This window comes from Nipponia nippon, unplaced genomic scaffold (assembly GCF_047370975.1).
Source record: "Nipponia nippon isolate SJK-2023a ecotype South Korea unplaced genomic scaffold, ASM4737097v1 scaffold_2, whole genome shotgun sequence".
NCBI classification, from domain to species: Eukaryota; Metazoa; Chordata; class Aves; order Pelecaniformes; family Threskiornithidae; genus Nipponia; species Nipponia nippon.
In genome coordinates this window covers 119,563,736-119,584,195 of record NW_028262336.1, presented here as the reverse complement: position 1 = coordinate 119,584,195, position 20,460 = coordinate 119,563,736, and the positions used below count along the sequence as shown (strand labels likewise).

Here is a 20,460-nt window from a genome sequence, read left to right as displayed (position 1 = left end):
ACTAGAGCTAGTCCTGTCTCCTGGGCTGAAACGTCACCTCGATGCTTGAGGTTCAGAGATGTTTGAAGAAAAGCTCTACCACAAACCCCTGTCCTCTGGCGTGGGAGATGCTCAGGGGTAGAATCAGAGCTGGTTGCACATCACTGCCCCTGCCACCTTTGCTGTGTAAGACGCAGTCCGGTGCTTCAAACACCAAGGAAGACTGAAATCCATGATAACTGCTAACAAATACCCACAGAGCCAAATTCAGACTTGCTGGTACACACACACGTGTCTAAGTATCTGAGGATCATGTGGTTTTGGTAGGAAAGTTTCCTGCTCTGATTTTGGCTCTGGTCTACACTGGTGACCAACAAAGATGTGTGCTGCAATGGAAGGTCGAAGAGCGTTCTGGGACAGGATCCTCCATCCACAGCGTGCACAGCACATTTGTTCATGCCTGTGCCTTGACCTGGAAATGTCAACCTTACATAGTTTTAATCCAGCCCTGCTCACAGTCACAAGTGGAACTGTAGCCAGGCAGAATCTTTTAACATCACATTTGCTGCATGCGCAGTAACGTGGGTTTGTCTGTCCAGAAGCTGTTCATCCAGCGAGGCAGGCATCAACTTTCAACTCAATCTTTTCTCTCTGTTTATATTCCAGAATTTTAAACTTCCAAGCAGAAAGACCATAATCCTGAATATGAAGCACTAGGTAATAAAATTACGGGCATTTAAACTTTACGCTAAAATACAGTGTGCATTTATACAGAACAGAACTTTTATCACTCTTTTTCATACAGGGTATAGGTTCTTATTTGGCAAAAACTTACATTGAAACCATAGGGACTATTCATGAAGAAGAGATTTCAAAGTCCTCCTTAGTGACATTTTGGTACCAGATAGCAGCCTGCTACTCTTTGAAGCTGATCACGTTTTCTTAGGATAAAAAACTCCACGGGGGTTTCCCTGGTTGACAGAATGTCTGGCTTGATAGCTGTGGCTGAAAAGACAATCACATCTTGGGAGTACCTTTTAAACTGTGTTTGCAAGACAGTTGACAAATAACTTCAAAGACTTTTTTAGGCTTAAGTACTTCTCAAGTGTGACAAAACAGAGTGAGTCAGAGTAGAAGAGGAAGCCAGCTGGGAAGCTCTAGGCGAAAACATTTACTGCTGTTAGAAACGGCAAACGTTTAACCTTCAAATAAGTAAAATATTTTTTATTTTGCAACAGCTTCATTACTAACGGCCAGCATTTTATTTTAAATTCCTGACTGTCAGCAACAGTGGAGCTTACTGTGGTTTCCACAGAGCAGTTAAACCGCAGTTCCCCAATTTGTGTATACGCTACCAAGGAGTCTGTGTGGTCCTCAGCCCACAGAGCTATCTCCTGGGCTGGTTTACCTCCAAAGCAGACAAAACCAGGTGTGTTTCCTCTGGAAGGTCTGCAGGCATCTGGTAACGCTACTCAACCTTCATGTTGTACTTCCCAGTGACATCTGTGGAGTTTTACCTGAGTCAGAGTGAAGAAAACTGCTTGACAAAACCCTACCAGTGCAGAGTAGCTGATTGCGATCATGCGACGGACACGCTGTGTCTTACGGCAGAAATGGGGCAAACTGGAGCTGATGTGGGTTACTGCCAGGCTGGCATTTCTTCTCTGGAAGAGAAATGAGACATTAAAAAGGAGAGAGAAACTCCTCACCTACACACGGGTCTGAGGACACCTGACTTCTCACCTTGGTCCTGACAGTCAGGTCACTCCCTGTATCCCTCAGTCTACAGCAACACACCACGTCTTGCGAAGTTTACTACACCATAACTCCTAGGAGGCTGCTAGACTCTTAGTTGAAGACACCCCTATCGCTACTTTCAGTAGTAACTATGACGAATATCTAACTAAAATATATTTCTGTGCTGTCTCCCACATTGTGAGGAGTTTGAAGAACACACAGCGATAGCAAAACAATTGGATCTGTAATTTGTAAAAATTCTAAAATATGCCTTGAAAATGGGTTTAATCGTGCTGTAGATACAAATTCTATAAAGACTTTTGAACTAGTGGACTGCTCACATGTAAATGTAAACATGCGTTTAGTCTCCACAGAGGCAGATGTAATATGAACAGGAGCTTACGGTGACAGTATTACTCATAGAAACATTTTAGGCTACTGTCCTCTCATCTTGAATCGATTTAATTCTTATTTGCCATAGTAGGACAAATAGGAACTGTTATAATACTGGATTTCCATGCTGTATATACCAACAACTTACTGTGGATTTCAGTCATAGCTTTGTTCAATATGCAGTGTAGAGCTTTAGCTGATGGTGTGTTAATGAATATACAAAGCCTTGTTTTGATCTCACGCTAAATAATTCAACAGATTTGTTCCCGTATGACAACAGTCTTAAAATGGGTGCCATTGCAGTGTAGCTGAATGTCACGCTGAAGCTCCAGTGTGGGACCGCAAAAAATCAAAAGTAACTAGCCAACTCTGGCTATTAATCTTCACAAAGACAGCATATATATTTTTTTTTCAAATTTGTCACTACTTCGCTTATAAAGACTTCCATGTTGAGCTGTCCTGAAACATTTCATAAACCCTAAATTAATGCCAACATTTTTGTTGACTGTACCGTCAACAAAGACCGGGCATCATCAATGGGATTGGCTAGGCTTTGGAATGGGAATGGCTTAGCATCAAATCTTCAAGCAGTGGAAATGAAAACTTGACTAGATGAAGACTCCTCCAAAGTCATCTATCAATGCGGAAATTTAAGTTCTTGAAGGAATTTAAGAACTGCCATTGCAGCTGATATGATCAAATTTATTGAGTGAATCAGAATTCCACAAAAGTCAATTGAGCTCTCCCACTGACTTTCACGGGTCCCAAATTTCTCACATTGTCTGCAGAAATGGCTAAAATTACTAACAGTAGAACTTTTGGACCACTTTGAATCCTTAATTAAGGCAGATGAGGGATTGTGCTCGTTTTAGGTAGTGTTCACTGTATTGGATGGATTCTGGATTGATTCTAGGTACAGCTCATGCCCTCAAAGGATTTGACTCTCTCTTAGCATTGTATTTCTATATTTGTTTGCAGTTTTCTACTGCGCTAAAATAATTTTCCCAGATCCCCATTTTGTGACTAAAATCAGTGTTATTTGTCAAGACAGGTCCTATGTTTATTGCTCTAAGAGATTTTGTTGCTACTATTGGCTGGCATGCTATTTCGCCGACAATACTAAATTAGAAAGCGAGGTTGACATCCTGGCTGGTACAACTTCGATTCAGAGAGGCCTTGATAAACTCAGAGTGAGCCAACAGAAGCTTTGGGAAGTTCAGCAAGAAGAAGGAGCAAGTTTTGCATGTGGAGCAGAAAACCCCCATGCACTGGTACAGGCTGGGAACTGGCTGGCTGATAAACAACCATGCTGCAAAGGACCTGGGGGCTACGTAAACGTCAAGCGGAATGTCAGCTCTCCTAGAAAATAAAGCAAGCCACATGCTGGCCAACATCAGAAGTACGTCCAGCGGGTTAAGGAAAGTAATTATCCCCCACTGGTGAAGCAGCACCTGGAGTATTGTCTTCAGTTTCCAGCCTCCCAGTTCAAGAAGGATGTTGAGAACATGGTCCAGTGGAAGGCTACCAAGATGATGAGAGACCCTACAGCACACAAGCTAAGAGGAGAGGTTGAGGGAGGTGGTCTTGTTTAGTCACGCAAAGAGGTGATGGGATGATTTCATGGGAGCCGGCAACCACCTGAAGGTAAGTTATGAACATGATGGAGACAGACTCTCTTTGGATATAACAAGGGATGACAGCCACAAATTACAAGTTGGGAGGTTCAGGGCTGGACATTAAGAAAAAATTCCTCACCGAGAGGCTGGCGCAGCCCTGGGACAGGCTGCCAGAGGTGTTGGTGGAGTCTCTGTCCTTGAATATTTTCAACACCTTGGTGCTAGTCCAGCCAGCGCCTCCGTGGGCACCTTGGCTAGTGCTGGCAAGGGTGCTCCGCTGAATGGGAGGGTGGATGAGTGACCCCCCGAGATCCCTTCCAACCAACGCCGCGCGTTGGAGCAGAGGCAGTAAGGTACCGACTATAACCACAGCTGTTGGCGTTTTGTATGAGTGCTTACAACATGGCCAACAGAAGTCTGCGAGTGCTTTTATGTACAATTAATAAGTTACGACCTAGTTACTAAGCTAACACCAACCTCACTCACAACTCTATTTTTGAGGGTAAACAGACTTGAATCACTTTTTTTACTAATATAGAGACAAGTCACAGGGCCTTGACCTATGTGGTATGTAAACGCTATGCTGCAATCCAGAAGATCAGTGAGAATTTATGCCTGGTGTAACGCCGCTGCCTTCAGTAGATCTATATGAGAGGATCTTGGATCTATAGCTGATGGATATGAAAACACATAGTGTCAGGGCTGGAAACTCTCCAGTTCTGTACAAACAGTCTCTGAACCCTGTGAATCAATGATCTCTTAGTTCACTGGAGTAAATGGCTTGGGGAAAAAACGCTTTGAGCCTATCTGATAGACCTTTTCACACTCTCTTTCACAGAGCCGGAAAAAGTAATTTCCTGGTAACCATAAGGTTTTGTAGTTTTTAAATATCTGTGAGATTTAAAAAATTTAATGTAAACATATGTGGTTCTAAGAAAGTTTTAAAAGGACAAAAAAAAAATCCTCTTTAATTTCTTTTCTTTGAGTTTTCCAAATTGTTAATCCTTTTAGAGGTGCTTGAAACTGAATTTGACAGGAATTCAAAGCTACTGTGGCTGCTGTCACGTCTTTTTTTTGCTAAATAAGTGATTTATTCAAACCTTCTCTCAACTTCACTCTCTAAATTGCAATTGTTTGGAAAGAAAATCCCCTGCATCTTCCAGAGTACTTCCCTGCAAGGCCACGGAATACAGCACATGAAGCACAGCTCAGCTGGTGTGGGAAAACCCTTTTCCCAGTTTAAAACCTCTGACTCTGGTTTAGGCATGGATGGGAATAAACAGGAAGCAAGAAGGCGCGTGGGAAACGGCGGAGCAGTCCTGCTCTCTCCTGGGCAAGAGGGCAGGGAGACATGAGACTGCGTCGGCCTCTGCGGCGTGCGTGGCCCGCGGGCCTCTGCCCCACGCGCCTACCTGCGCTCAGGGGCTGCGGGTGCCCCGAAGCCCATGAGCCGTCCCCGTGGCCCTTCTGGTGTGTGCTGGGCCCGGGCTCTGGCCAGGGCTGCCCTTCCCGGGTGCGGAGGCACAAACTCCCTCCGCAGCCCAGAGCTGGAGATGAGCAACGGAGCAGGCCGGGGAGCAAGGGCTGCCATTACCTGCACCCGCCTGCGCCCACCTCAGCGAGCCCCGGGGCTGCCATTGCCCACACACTGCCCGCGCCCACCTCAGCCAGCCCCGGGGCTGCCATTGCCCACACACTGCCCGCGCCCACCTCAGCCAGCCCCGGGGCTGCCATTGCCCACACACTGCCCGCGCCCACCTCAGCCAGCCCCGGGGCTGCCACGGCGGCACCTGCCGCACGGAGGGGAGGGATGAGGCCCCGCAGCCCCGCCGAAGCCCGAGGACCGCTCTCCCCCGCCGGCGAAGCGGCGGCGGTCCAGCGCGGGCGGGGCAGGGCGGCAGCCAGGGGCGGGCCGCGGCGGTGGGCGGGCGGCCGCGGGGCGGGGAGGCGGCGGGGCTGCCGGCCGCCCGGGGAGGACGGGCGGGCATGGCCGGGAGGGGCGGCGGCACCGGCACCTCCCCGCCGCCGGCGGGGCAGGGGGTGGGGGCTGAGAGGCGGCGGCGGCAGCAGCCCCGGCCGCAGCATGCGCTGGCCGGCCCCGGCCCCGCGGCTGCCCCGCGGCGGCCGCCTAGGGCAGAGGGGCGGCAGCGGGCGGTCGGGATGGAGCCGGCCCCGCGCCGCCGCCCCGCCGGGCGGCCCGGCTGCCCGCGGCGGTGGCGCCGGCGGCTGCGCGGGCGGCGGTGGGCGCTGGCGGCCGGGCTGCTGGGCGCCGCCGCCGCCCTCGCCCTCTACGCCGGCCTGCCGGAGCCGGCGGCGGCCCCGCGCTCCGCCGAGGGTGGCCGGGTCGACGGCGAGGTGAACGTGCTGCTGTGGTGGGAGCCCTTCGGCCGGCCGCGGCGCATGGCCGACTGCCGGCGGCGCTACAACATCAGCGGCTGCCGCCTCAGCGCCGACCGGAGCCGCTACGGCGAGGCGCAGGCGGTGGTCTTCCACCACCGCGACCTGGCGCTGCACGGCGCCGAGGGGCTGCCCCGCGGGCCCCCGCCGCGGCCCCCGCGGCAGCTCTGGGTGTGGATGAACTTCGAGTCGCCCTCGCACTCGCCCGGCCTGCGGGGGCTGGCCGGCCTCTTCAACTGGACCATGTCCTACCGGCGGGACTCGGACGTCTTCGTGCCCTACGGGTACCTCTACGCCCCGCCGGCGCCCCGGCCCTTCGTCCTGCCCCGCAAGACGCGGCTGGTGGCTTGGGTCGTCAGCAACTGGAACGAGGAGCACGCCCGGGTGCGGTACTACCGCCAGCTGAAGGAGCACCTCGCCATCGACGTCTACGGGGCGCGGGGGCTGGCGCTGGCCGAGGGCGGCGTGGTGCAGACCATCTCGGCCTACAAGTTCTACCTGGCCTTCGAGAACTCCCAGCACACCGACTACATCACTGAGAAACTCTGGAGAAACGCCTTCGCCGCCAGCGCCGTCCCCGTCGTCCTCGGACCCCGCAGGGCCAACTACGAGCGCTTCATCCCCCCCGACTCCTTCATCCACGTCGACGACTTCCCCAGCCCCCAGCTGCTGGCCACCTACCTGAAATTCCTCGATAAAAACAAACCCAACTACAGGAGGTATTTTGCCTGGAGGAAGAAGTACGAGGTCCACGTCACCTCATTCTGGGACGAGCATTTCTGCAAGGTTTGCCAGGCCGTGAGGGCAGCCGGGAACCAAATGAAGACTGTACGAAATCTGGCCAGCTGGTTTGAAAGCTGATGTTCCTGGCGGGCGAGGCTTGCCTGGCCAGCCTGTGCCAGCATGGGACTGCGTCAAGGCGTCGGGAAGGATGGGTCTCGCAGAGATCGTTAGCCGAGGTAGTATGCAGAAGGCTGTCATCAGTGAGAGAAGCATAAAGGTACAGGTAAACAAGCTGTGAAAAGCCTACAAAAGGAAGATTTTTATTAAAGTGCAAAATTATGAAAGTACAATGAAACATCAGGCAAGATGATTCTTAGAGACCAAACTTAAATTTCCAGAAGTTGTACAGCTCTGAAACCTTTACAGTTGTGCACAGCTCTACATAAATAACTGATGCCAAGTTCTTCAGCTGTGCAGCTGAAAGCAATTTTGTCGTCTATGACAGCTTCCTGGACCATGCAACTTTCTTCTGCTGACAGGGGATGCATGATCAGCGCTGGCTTTCTGTACTCCGAAGACAAAAGTGAATATTTTTAACAGTGATTATTATGCATGGGAAAGCTATTTGCGGGCAAATTCTGAGCCGCAAGTGTTGAACGGAAGAATGTAATGATACAGTAGCACTTTTTAGCAATGTTTGAAATTGCAGCAGCCAACTAATAATGCTTTGAGCCAAATAATAATTCCGTTTAGGAAAAAGTGTATGGAGGGGACTGGATCCGAGTGGAACAAACAGCTCAGATGATGTAGAGTATTTCTTCCACTGCCTACTGAAACCGTAGGCACGTTTATCCTGTATGACAGCGGAGAAGAACTTCAGGTACAGGAAAAGACAGACTGTAGAAAATAAGTTGGAACATTTCCACCCTCCCTTTATTCAGGAATTAGAAAATGTTTACAGGAATCTGCATGTTTTTCTCTGCAAAATTACTGCCATATAGGAAAAAGCAGGGAAAGGCTCACAACTACAGGGTTTTTATTACTATATTGAATATATATGCAGAAAGGCTAACTTATTTCTCTAGTATCATTAGACAGTCCTGTTGTGTAGTGATTGTTTTGTTTTATGGCACGTGTTTTTAAAACTTCTGCTGAGTGACAGACTACTCAGAATGCCGCTCTGCTGTTTATAAAATAATAATTACCAAAAAAAAAAACCCCAAAACTCAAGTCCCAAATCACTGCCTTTCAAAAAGAAAATTACTGTAGAGAATAAGATCTAGACTGTTTGTAAAATACAGATTGTGTGAGGAAAGAATATGAAAAGGGAAAGATTTACTATTTTTTTTTCTTTGGTTTTGAGAGTTTTTTCCGGCTCAGTTTTAAGAACCTATTTATTGATTAAAAGATAAAACTTCCTTCTCTCGGTGCCTACCAGGATCATTTACAGTAGTTATTGCCTTTCAGACTGCCATTTTGCTGGAGTCTTCCTAGTAGTCAGTGTGTGGTTACTTTTTGGTTACATGTAATCTTGCTTGGTGAAATGCAGAAAGAAACTTCAATTGCAATTGCACATCCTCAGGAAGCTGAGCCCTCCCTGCCCTTTGCAACTATAAGGTTTGCTGGCAAAAAATGATAACCCACAAGAGTCCTGCATAAATGATTAAGGGATTTGTCCAGCTCCTATTTAAGGAGCTGGATAATCCATGGAGTTGTCCAGAGACTTTACTCGGGATAAAATCATGGGCGCAGAGCAGGTGGGGAAAGAAGAAAGTCAGTTGCAAATAAAAGATGGGCATCAGAAGAAGTGAGTTCACTGGCATTTGAGAGTCATATTTAGGTTAGAAAAGGATTAGATTTGACTTGAGCAGTAAGGAATGCCAGGTAGGTGCTTTTAAGATTTATGAGCTGGCAGCCTACTGTAATTTATTTTAAATTAGATGTTCCCCATGATTAGGTAGGCATGGAACCAAGGATTATTGAAAAAAATCTAATAATAATGAAGTTCATTAATAATTTGCACAGATTTATCAGGTCAGATCTTGCTGGCTCCTACGTTTGTTCCTTTCTGCTTTTGTGCGAGGAAGGATGGCTGAAAGTACTTCATAAACCTTTCTGTTGTTAATGTCAGAGTTGCTGTAGAAATTTCATTGGGAAAGAAGAGAAGACAGTCAACGCAATGTGGAGTGTAGTAGGGATGGTCCCTAACGCTGCATTTTCACTTGAATGGGTCTTAATTGATTGTTTAAACCAAAAGCATGTTCTTCATGGCACACTGATCTGTGTCTCTACCAGTGGTTACTACTCCCATAAAATTAGTTTCGATAATTTTAAAAATCTAATTTAAGTGTAGCATTAAAAGTAATTGCTAAGTGTCAGAATGATAGAATCTGTCTGCCTGTCGTGGTTTAACCCCAGCCGGCAACTAAGCCCCACCCAGCCGCTTGCTCACTCCCTCCCGGTGGGATGGGGGAGAGAATTGGAAGGGTAAAAGGGAGAAAACTTGTGGGTTGTGAAAAAGACAGTTTAATAGGTAAAGCAAAAGCCGCGTGCACAAGCAAAGGAAAACAAGGAATTCATTCACTACTTCCCATCGGCAGGCAGGTGTTCAGCCATCTCCAGGACAGCAGGGCTCCGTCACGCGTAATGGTTACTTGGGAAGACAAAACACCATCACTCCAAACGTCCCTCCCTTCCTTCTTCTTCTGAGCATGACGTCATATGGTATGACCATATCCCTTTGGTCAGTCGGGGTCAGCTGTCCCAGCTGTGTCCCCTGCAGCTCCTTGTGCACCCCCAGCCTCCTCGCTGGTGGGGTGGGGTGAGAAGCAGAAAAGGCCTTGACTCTGTGTAAGCACTGCTCAGCAATAACGAAAACATCCCTGTGTCATTAACACTGTTTCCAGCACAAATCCATAACGTAGCCCCATACTAGCTACTATGAAGAAAATTAGCTTTATCCCAGCCAAAAACAGCACACTCCCTTTGAATTATCCTTTTTTTGGGTTCAGTTTTTATCACAGTTCATGTAAATGTATACAAAAACACGATCTTAAAAGCGGTGAACTAATATTTAAGATCGCACTACTTTTTATCAGTCTGCTGAAACTAGTGCATTTTTTTGAGTCCTGAATTTTTTAGCATTTTCTGAAAGTTTCGAGGCACACAGTTCTGTGTAATTGTTAGTAATGCCACAGGCAGAAGATCAGGCTAGAAGAACATGGAAATTTCCAAAGATAGCAACCGATACTTTTTTCTCAGCCTCTCTAAGAAAAGCAGTTGAAATCTTTGATGAACTGGAGTTTTGTAAAATTCAGAAAGGGGCTATGCAACAATTAAAGCATCACGTTTGAATAAGATGTTCACAGTTGTGCTGGATTTGTAAGTTATGCATTGAGTATATTCAAGAATTGTATAATGAAAACTGCAGTCTTGTAATAATTATTGCAGAGCTTTTGCTTTGGGAGAAAAGAAGCTTTTTCTAGTTTCATAGTTCTTGCGTTAGCATTGCACACTTTCCCCTTTAGATTTGGGAGGAAATTCAGCCCTGGTCTACAGCTGCTGAAGTCAGTAATACAGCATCTCTATAAATCTAGTTTGGTTTTTGGCTCACCCGCTCCACAGGCTAATAGTGTGCTGTTACAAGCTAAGGACTGGCTTTTGTAATTCACTTTGTAGACCCCAAGTTCAGTGGTGAATAGAAAGTTTGAGGAAATTGGATTGTAGGTCAGCTACCAGACTCCACAAGGTATTGCAGGTGATGTATATAATCCATCTGTAAAAATCAAGCAAATGTATTTTCTATTTTAAGTAGAAAAAAAAAATTTGAATACATTTTGATAAAGTGTTTTATTCTATGCCTTAAAATACTGGGGTGGAGGGAGAGAAGGGAAGATCATTATCTTCTGTTTTTTATAAGGAGAGGAAATAAATAATATTACTTTTTTATTACAGTGTAAATGGAATAGAGAATTATGCGATCCTTTAAGTTACATATTGTATCTCAGGGAATTTTATACTGTAAAGTCTCTTAATCTTCGTAGAATGAAGTTACTTTGTCTTTGTATTAATTATTTAGATTGACACTCAATAAAATCAAAGAAAGGAAGTAGCACAAAACGACCCTATTTTTTTATTTCGTCTTCTTTCTGCGTTATGAAAGCTGTAGCAAACTGCTTTTTAAAGGGACTGAATTTCTTTTCGTGTTTGTTTAGTCAGTAGAAGTGGCTGATTGTTCTCAAAGCAGTCAGACCGTCTGAGGTTAGGACCGAAACCTGGTTGTGCCAGGAGAAAAATATTTTCATAGGAGAGGCTGTGCTGAGTTATTTTCCGTATGAAAAGGAGCATTTATTGAAGTTGGATGTCTGCTGCAAAAATGTCATTTCAAACAAAACCAAAAAACAAGCTTTCTCTTGATCTACAGAGAATTTGAATGTGGTTGAATTCCCCCCCGCCTTAAATTTCAAAATGAAATTGAGATTGTGTTTATTTTGATATTCAGCGCGTAGTGCTACAGCTACCTTGTAGCTGCAGCTTTTTTCATGCTTGTTCATCGTTGTCTTCAACTGAGCAACAAAAGAGAAAGGGCCCAAAGCTCTTTTCCCTCAGCTTTTGTTAACACGGACTGCAACACAAGCCATTGCTTACCTCTCTCTTTACTCATCTGTACTGGCTTGGTGCGTAGTATTGGGAAATTTCAGCATTTCTGAAACTTCCAGCCCAGCCAGGAGGGGGTAAGTGTCCTCACTTTCCCCCCCTCAGGTGACTGATGTGTCACCATCACGTTTAACTTTTGTAAGTAGGGCTTGGACTGACTGCTTGTGTACTTGTGCCCAAGGTGGGAAATGTTTTTTTGCTGGTTTTCCAGACATGATTGAACTCTGGGTTGGGGAAACGGGTGGAAATATTTTTCTGCCAAACACTAGGTACCATTTGTTCAAGCTTGTTTGGTGACTTAAGAAGTGAGTTACGCCTGATAAAACTCACTTGCACAGTTCTCTATCCAACAGTCATATAAAATGGTATTTGTTTTAAGAGTGTAAGCAGTCCTTTGTAGGGAGCACAGAGTTGACTCAATCTAAAATCTGTTGACAAGAACACAATGACTTAACGTGGATTTAAGTGGTATTTAACTAAAGATAAATCAGGATCCAAGTATAGATGCCTATTTCTAATCAGTAAAAAAAGTCATTATTTGAATAACTCAGGTGTCGCTTGTAACCAGCTTGGTTTAACAATTACGATCTGTATAATTCTGTACTTTTTTCTGTATGGTCAGTTTAAAAACAATACTTCAGGCCAGAGTATCTATGTCTACTCTACATTCTGCAGATGTTTTGCTTTATGATCTTGAGCTAATTACTTAAGCCTAAATTTGGCACAGAGGCGGCTGTTCCCAAGAGTCTCACCCCAAAGAATATCTGAGAGGAATAAGACAAAGCCTGTTTTTCAGGAGTGCTTTGAGAGCTGCAGGGATTTGGCACCGCCGGCGGTAAGGTGCTCAGCGTGCTCAGGAAGCGTCCTGAAGCTAAGAGCCCCTTTTCATTGGAAAATTTTCTTTTAAGGAGTAAATACTTCTCTAAAGTCCTTCAGTGATTTTAGGTCCTTGGAATTATAATTGCATGCATTTAAATTTTGCAAACAGAATTAAAATTGAACTTTATTTCAGTAACGCTCAATATTTTAATAATATTCTTTTAAAAACTATTAAAAGATGGTCCAAAATTTGAAACTTGTGTTTCTCTCTATGTATTAAACCATGTTTTGAAGTTAATCAGCCCACGGGATGGTTGTATGCATTATGGAAGACAGTTCTGCATTTGCATCCTCAAATTTGCCACTGGTGTAAAAGATGCTCTAGGTATTTTGGATGATGGGAAGCTCAGCCTGGGAAGAAAGAGAGCACTAGCAGTGCCCAGGCTGTGGCATACCATGGCTCCGAGATCCTGATCACAAGGGTGCCTATGACTGGAAATTTGCCATCTTGTTTATGAGCAGAAGGAAGAAAGATGACTGCAAATAGAAAGCGTAGATTATCGGATTGTGAATGTATTTTGGTGCGTTCGTAATGCTGCCAAATAACTTTGTGCAGGGCTAAAGATGATGGATTTATTTGAAGCAAGCACAACAGGACTACATGAAATACAGCAAAACAATTGTCCTAAAAGCAAAGTTGGATTTAAAATGGAAAAATGATACCAAATTTTTTTTTAAAAAAAGGCTTGCATTTGCAGGAAAGCATGGATATACATTTTAAATTCTTAACTGTGAACAAAGAGAATTTTCTTGGAAATGCTGCCTCTAGCCCCAGTTAAAACCAGAGAACATAGGTTCAGAGTCATGCTTGTGCTCATGCTTACATCTGTTTCTGAATAGGAATGGCCTCCTGAGATTAAGGCAGAGCTCTGGACGTTTTTATTTCCCTTCCAGTCCCAAACCGACATTTTGCTTGGCTTAATGCTAGTTTCCCCTCTCTGTCATTCACACGTTGCTCCTCAAAGGTGCACAGGCCTGTGGCTCTCAGAAGAGCTTCTCACTTTGAAGAAACAGAGCTAAGAAGAGAGAAGTTAATATATGGATGTTTGCTGAGAATTTTGGTCAGATTTTGCAGTAGTCACGGGATAAATGCAAGTAAGCAGTAGAGGCTGAAGACAAAGTAGAGAAGCATGATTTATGGTAGTATTTTGTCCAAGAGCCCAGCCTGGAGTGAAACATCTCATCAGATTTTAAGGCTGAGGCTTTATGCTGTGAGTTTTCTATTTATTGGTGAAGATTATTTTATCAGGTACCCCTGAAGATTCCCAGTGCTATATTATCCCAGAATCATAGGATCATAGAGATGGACTATGAACACTTCTTCAGTGTTCAGACTTCATTCAGTATGTCTGTGCTGTGAAAAAGTGAGTTAGGTTAATTAACGCAGAATTTGTGCTGGGTTCAGGCTCTGATAAAGCACTGTCAGGCATATTAGTGGAAAAACACGGGTTCACCGCCCTGTCTGTTGCAGTAACTGTGGTGAGGAATGTTTTCTGCACTGAATCTCTGGAGAAAAGCTAGAGCCTGCACGATGCTGATTCAGAGCGGCGTTTTATTCCATTGTGCTGCCATTATGTCAAACCTAGATTTTACTCTTAAATACAGATATTAAATGTATTCTTCCATTTTACAAAAGTACTTTAAAATAATAACAAGAATTTAAAAAGATATTTCACTGGTGTAACTGGGAAAAGGAAGTTGTTTGTGGATTTATAGCCCTGAGCTAAGAACCAGGAGGTTTTTGCTGTAGAAGAGTCCGCTGTAGTTGTGGACAAGTTATTTGTGAATATAGGGCTGGTCTGAAGCACTGGGTCCTGTCTTCTGCACACTTCACTTTATATCCTCTGGGACTGATCCTCGCTCTTGCAGGAGCACATTTGATTTCCAGAGATACTCAGGCATACACAGCTGCAGTCAGCTGCTGCGTCCTGGGCTTTATCTGCTTGTTTCTACCTCTGCCCCTGTGGGGCAAAAAGAGGAGAACAAGGCTACAGCCAGCTCCTCTGTCTCTTCTCTTCTGTCCCTTTTCCATCCTCGTTCTGGATGATGCTTTTAGTACTGGAGGAGGTGAAGATGAAAACGTCTGTGAAAGCCAGTGTGCATGTGAGCTCAAGAGAGAGGTTCAGTGTGCAGCAGGTTAATGAGGGGAAAGAGAAAGATCTCTCTCCTAATCATGCTTCCCAACATACAACCTTCTTAAACCTTTGGAAGAAAGATGACTGAAGGCAAGGGGAGGCACAGGCTAGTTTCAGTCTTTTTTCACACCTGGAGAATTGCTAGTTTATCTAGGATCATTGTAGGAAAGGAGAGAAAATGCATCCCCTCTCCTGCCCTCTTCCCTCTTGTAAGCTGAGGTCGCCTCTGGTGAAACACAATTGCCCTGTGGAATATGAGCCTTCCAAAACATCGCAGAAGGCAGTAATCTGAGTAAAACCACGGCTACTTGTCGGAAGGTAAGGTGCTTATGGCTCCGCTTAACTTCAGTAGGAGCTTTGACATTGCTCTCACTGGAACCAGGATTTCACTCAGCTTGTATCTGCCCTTAGTAATGGATAAACTCAATCATTAAAAATAATGCTTTATCCACAATGTAAAAAGTGAATTCCCATTGCCTAAAAAATTTGAGGAATGCAAGGAACTTCACAATAAAGCATGCAAAGAGGCCCTTTTGGTCACAGGCACAGACTTTTCCATAGCCTCAGAACATTCCCATGCCTAAAACCTGCAGAAACAAGACAGAAAAGCCCCATAAGCTTTTTCCCATGTGCAGCAACTGGAAGAGAGCAGGAGAAAGCAAGGACATCACCAAAGCAGTAAAAGAAATGGGTTAGATGAAAGGCTTGCAGGAGCCTGGGAGGCTGATGAGCAGCCCTGGTGACCTGACCAGGGCAGGCACTGGGAGGGGGTTTTCCTTTTTGATCTCACATCTTGGAGTAATTTTACCCTGAGCATACAAGCGAGATAGATGATACACTCAGTCTTTAGGTTGAGTATCATTGGTAAGACCATCAGGGTGCTGAACAACAAGTTAAGGTTCATCTCCAGTGTTTCAGAAGAAAGACGAATCTTGTTCCTCCCTTTTGTAGATGCCTGAGGCACAGCAGCATAGGCCACTTTCCTTGCACTCGTTACTGACTTGTGACATATTGTGGGAAAAATCCTCTTCCCAACATCGCCTCAAGGGCTGAAGTGATTTTAACCAGCCTTTTTTGTATAGCCAATGTTCTTACAACTCTACAAGCTCTCAACAGCAGTCAAGCCTCTCCAGCTGGCTAAGCTATGGACTCTTTAAACAGTGTCTGCTGGCTGTGGGACAGCTAGATATGCTATTTAGGTACTTGGATAGACTTTTTACAGTTTTAAATGTTCTCTCTGTTCCTATTGCTCTAGTGATTGATGTGTCTCCCTGTGCACTTATTTGTTACATTTCTGCTGTGGGCCATCTTCCACATCTTGCTCTCATTTCCCTTCTTAATGGACTGCTCTCCGGCTCAGCCGCTTGGGCAGGTTAGTCTGGTCTGGCGGGTTGTGATACTCAATGGAAAAGTAGTATCATGGAACAACAGGTACGCATGTGATTTTCTTTTTTGGTGACCTTTTGGGATTGTGGATAGCCAGGCTGGAGAGTTACCAAGCGGCTGGGAAGAGAAGGAGAGTGAGATGAAGAACTGAATGATGTGTCTCCTTGACTTAATCAAAGCTAAACACACCCAAAGAACAGAAGAGCTTCTAGGAGGCAAGTGTCCCTAAATGGCAAACTGAAGAAACTCTCCATATTTGCACTGTAATGTTCCCCACGACAGTATCAGAAATGGGGGTGGGGAAATCTCCATTTCTTTTTTCTGAACACCGACTTCTCTGCAAAATTAGGTTCAATCCTCAGCTGCCTCAGGGCATTCATCTTGTGTCTCTTCCCATAACTTGTTCACCTGCTTGATCCTGCTTAACTGCAAGGGGATCTGGACTGTTATAACTTGCCCTTGAGGCCATCCACTTTCCTCTAGCAGATGCGTAGGGCCCAGGGTGGGCAGCCAGCTCTGTGCTGGGAGCGCTGATGGCTCAGATCCCATGCTCACATCTGCCTAGGGGATGCAGAGACAGACCTGACCGTACGGTTCAGCTCTGTGAGATGCCTGCTCCTCCCAGGTGTCCCTATGCCGCCGCATCTTGTAGCTTGTCTAAATACTTGAGCAGTGTTACTTGTGGGTACACTGCCTCTGCACAGGCAGGCGGCGAGTACAATGGCAGATCATATGGCGGGAGTAACCATGACTCCCTTAAGATGGGATCATAGTTACTAACTGGGCTGAGCTGCAGAGGTCACACCTCCACGTGGTCCCGCTGGATGCCCTTCGGGGTAACCAAGATGACCTCAGCCCCAGTGAGATGGAGTTATAATTGCTTTCTCCCTATCGACTGGCTTCACCAACCACTCGGTAGTATTTATAAAGGTGAAACAAATTCCAGCATCAATTGTTAATCGTTGCCCAGAGCCTGTGCCCAGGGGTACAGCTGGACTCAGTCTGGCAGCCTTTGAGGGTGGTGCTGTCCGGCTTATGTGTACCCTCGCACTGAGATTGATAAAATGGGTCAGCCAATGTGCGTTACATTCATACCGGTTGCCACACAAACAAGTCCTATGGACTTGCGAGACGAAGAGGTCACTAGAACCATCAAAGACCATGAAAAATCGGTGGAAGAGAGAGTAGATTTGAATGGACTGGAGTCTGTTAACTCACAGATCAATGGTTTGGAATGGTGTCATCCTTCCACCTGGAATGACAGTTTAGCCATGTTGCCAGAGGTGTATGAGGTACCTACCTCTCCGAGTCTCAAGGGCATTACCATCAGCCCACACCTAAGGGAGGCTGAGAGTGAAGAGGGGGAACTCTCACCCCCACAAGCCATGGCCCAATTTTCTCCATTGCCATCAACAACTATTTTGCGTGCCAATGTGGACCTGCCATCTGAGGGCATGCCAGTGGTGAAGGTCTCAGACAAAAATCCATCATGTCCATGCTCTGGAAACCAGATAAGAAAGATGTCAGGACCGACTGAACATCTGAAGAGAGTGCATGGAAAGAAAAAGGTCTTGTTCCAGTGTGCCCGATGTGGGAGAACGAACATGAAACATCATAGTATTGCCTGCCACTTCCCAAAGTGCAAGGGGGCTATGGAATCTGCCCCCGTGGAGGGCTGGGTCTGTGGGGAATGCGAGAGAGGATTTGAATCAAAAATTGGCCCGGGACAACATAAACGCTTGGCCCACCCAGCTATCAGGAATATTGCGCAGATTATCGCCTCCCGCCCTAAAGAGGGTACTGCAAGAGGAGTACATTGGCAATGCTGGATGGAGGAGGAGGTAGAGTTGTTATGGAAGTTGGATAAGCAGTATGAGGGGAGTAAGAACATCAACAAGTTGATTCTGGAACATATTCCATCAAAAACAGCCAAACAGATAAGTGACAAGAGAAGAGGACTCTCAAGTCCTGTGAAACGAAGGAAAAAAGATCAAGAATGGAGAAAACATCTAGCAACAGTAAGGAAACATCTTGTGAACATTGGATTGCGTGTAGATGGGGAACAGAGGTCCCATTATTGAAGAGTGATCTCTGATTGGTTGACATCTGAAAAGCTGCACATTCTTCGGGGAACTTCTGAAAAGGTAATCGCAGAGAAAGAAGACCCATCAACATTGATTGATGAGGCAGTTGAGGACATACCTGTTTACGAAGTCGACCAAGTTGAAAGCAAGCCAAGGTTGAAAGCACCAAGTGGCCCGCAGAGCTCATCTTCTGAACCACCAAAGGAGTGGATGAAGAAGAGGGCTATGGAGCAGGGCCAATGCCTACAATTCCAGTGGCTGTTTTACCTGCATAGAGGGAAACTTGCCGGTATCATCCTGGATGACGGGGAATCCCTGAGGTGCAGTATCCCACTAGATGAGGTGCACAAGGTGTTCAAGTCGAGATGGAAATCGCCAGGAACATTCAAGGGCCTAGGTGCTTTCAGAACCATTGGGCAGGTGGACAACTCAGCATTTGAAGCCATGATCACAGCAAAAGAAATCTCTAAAAACATCAAAGAGATAAGTAAGAACTCAGTGCCAGGACCAGATGGGCTAAGTCTGAGAGATCTTACTAAGAGAGATCCTCACTACACTCAATTAATGGAACTTTTCAATCTGTGGTTTCAGTCTCTGGTACCACACTGGACATGGTGAGAGAATGTCAGACTCTGTTAATATCAAAATCTGCTTTACCAGAACGCCAGAATGACATCAATAATTGGTGACCAATTACCATCGGATTGACCATTGTGAGGTTGTTTTCAAGGATTTTAACAGCAAGGTTAACTAAGGCATGTCCCATTAATCCACTGCAAAGGGAGTTTATAAGGTCATCAGGATGTGTGGAAAACTTGAAGTTACTACAGCTCTTAATTCGAAATACAAAGAAGGAACACTGACCCCTGGGGGGTAGTCTTTGTTGATTTAGCAAAAGCCTTTGACACTGTGAGCCATTTTCACATCATTATGGCTCTTAAGCAGAAGGGCATGGACGAACATATTATTGCTCTGATTACAAATTTGTATCGTAATATCAACACCCATATTGACCTGAAGAATGAACAGTTGGATTCCATTGGGATTTGGATTCGTGTAAAACAGGGTGATCCAATGTCTCCAATTTTATTTAACTTATCTGTGCCCCGCCTGCTGTATAAGTTGGAGGAGGAAGGATGTGGGTTCCAACACTGCTTGAAAAATATAACAACTATGGCTTTTGCAGATGACTTGGTACTGCTGAGCGAATCGTGGGAAGGAATGCAGAAAAATATTGAAATTTTGGAGGTCTTTTGTGATCTAACTGGCCTCAAGACACAGGGGGAGAAGTGCCACGGCTTTTACATCAAGCCTATGAAAGATTCATATACAATCAATGACTGTGCTCCATGGAAAATTAATGGCACTCCCCTCAATATGATTGAACCTGGTAGCTCTGAAAAGTACCTGGGCCTATGTATCGACCCATGGACTGGAATATCAAAACCAGAACTACTAGAAAAAATGAAGGGGTGGTTACAACAGATTGGGAAGGCTTCACTGAAGCCATTTCAGAAAGCTGACATCTTGAAAGGATATATTATTCCACGATTGATTTACTTAGCAGACCAGGCCGAAGTAAAAGCTTTGTACCTGGAGACCCTTGACTTGGCAATTCGAGCTGCCATCAAGGAATGGTTACATCTACTGGCATGTACCTGTGATGCCATCCTGTATTCCAGCATTCGGGATGGAGGCCTGGATATTACCAGACTCTCAGGGCTGATCCCTAGTGTACAGGCTCGAAGACTACACAGAATTGCTCAGTCTTCAGATGAGACAGTAAGAGTTGTTTGGCAAGAGGGCAGTGAGAAAGAATTTGAAAGATTATGGATTGCAGCAGGAGGAGATAAGGATAAAATTCCATTTATTTGGGACACTAGAGTGGTCATGGTGATTTCAGAGGAAGTAGGCGGTGAGGAACCAGTCTCGGAATGGGAGATACTCACTCCAAACGTTATCTTTCCGAGGCCCTGTAACTGGCAAAACCAGGAATTTGTGAATTGGACCAAGCTGCTATCCCAGGGCCGTGGAATTTCCAACTTTGAGAAGGGTAAAATCAGTAACAACTGGATTGAATATTACAGAGGCATTCCCCACAAAAAGCTCATCATGGCGTTACAGCTAAGAGCTAATGCCTACCCCACAAGAGAATTTTTGGCAAGGGTCAGACAAGAGACTCAGAGTAAATCTTGTCGGCGTCGTCAGGTGGAGTGAGACCTGCTCGCATATTATTGGATACTGCCCCGCAGTGCGAGGTGCTAGGGTTAAGAGACATAACCAACTATGTGAATTGTCGGTGGTTGAAGCCAAAAAGAAAGGTTGGGTAATGTTCCAGGAGCCACTGCTGAAAGATGAACAAAATGAATTATACAAACCGGACCTGGTATTCGTTAAAGGAGGTCAGGCCCTTGTAGTAGACATCACAGTTCGATATGAGAGTAAATTAACATCTTTGGCAGATGCAGCGCCGGA

At 45.6% G+C, this 20,460-nt stretch overlaps 1 protein-coding gene across 1 annotated transcript; it reads left to right on the top strand.

The window, feature by feature from the left end:
* The first annotated feature begins 5,711 nt into the window (after window positions 1–5,711).
* On the top strand, window positions 5,712–10,923 carry FUT4 (fucosyltransferase 4). The gene has a single exon (XM_087757409.1). The coding sequence runs from the start codon at window positions 5,712–5,714 to the stop codon at window positions 6,981–6,983; it is 1,272 nt and encodes a 423-aa protein (XP_087613535.1). The 3' UTR covers window positions 6,984–10,923.
* The last annotated feature ends 9,537 nt before the right edge of the window (window positions 10,924–20,460 follow it).

Coding starts and splice junctions, on each gene's coding strand:
- FUT4 (XM_087757409.1), top strand. CDS start 5,712: ATGGCCGGGAGGGGCGGCGGCACCGGCACCTCCCCGCCGCCGGCGGGG.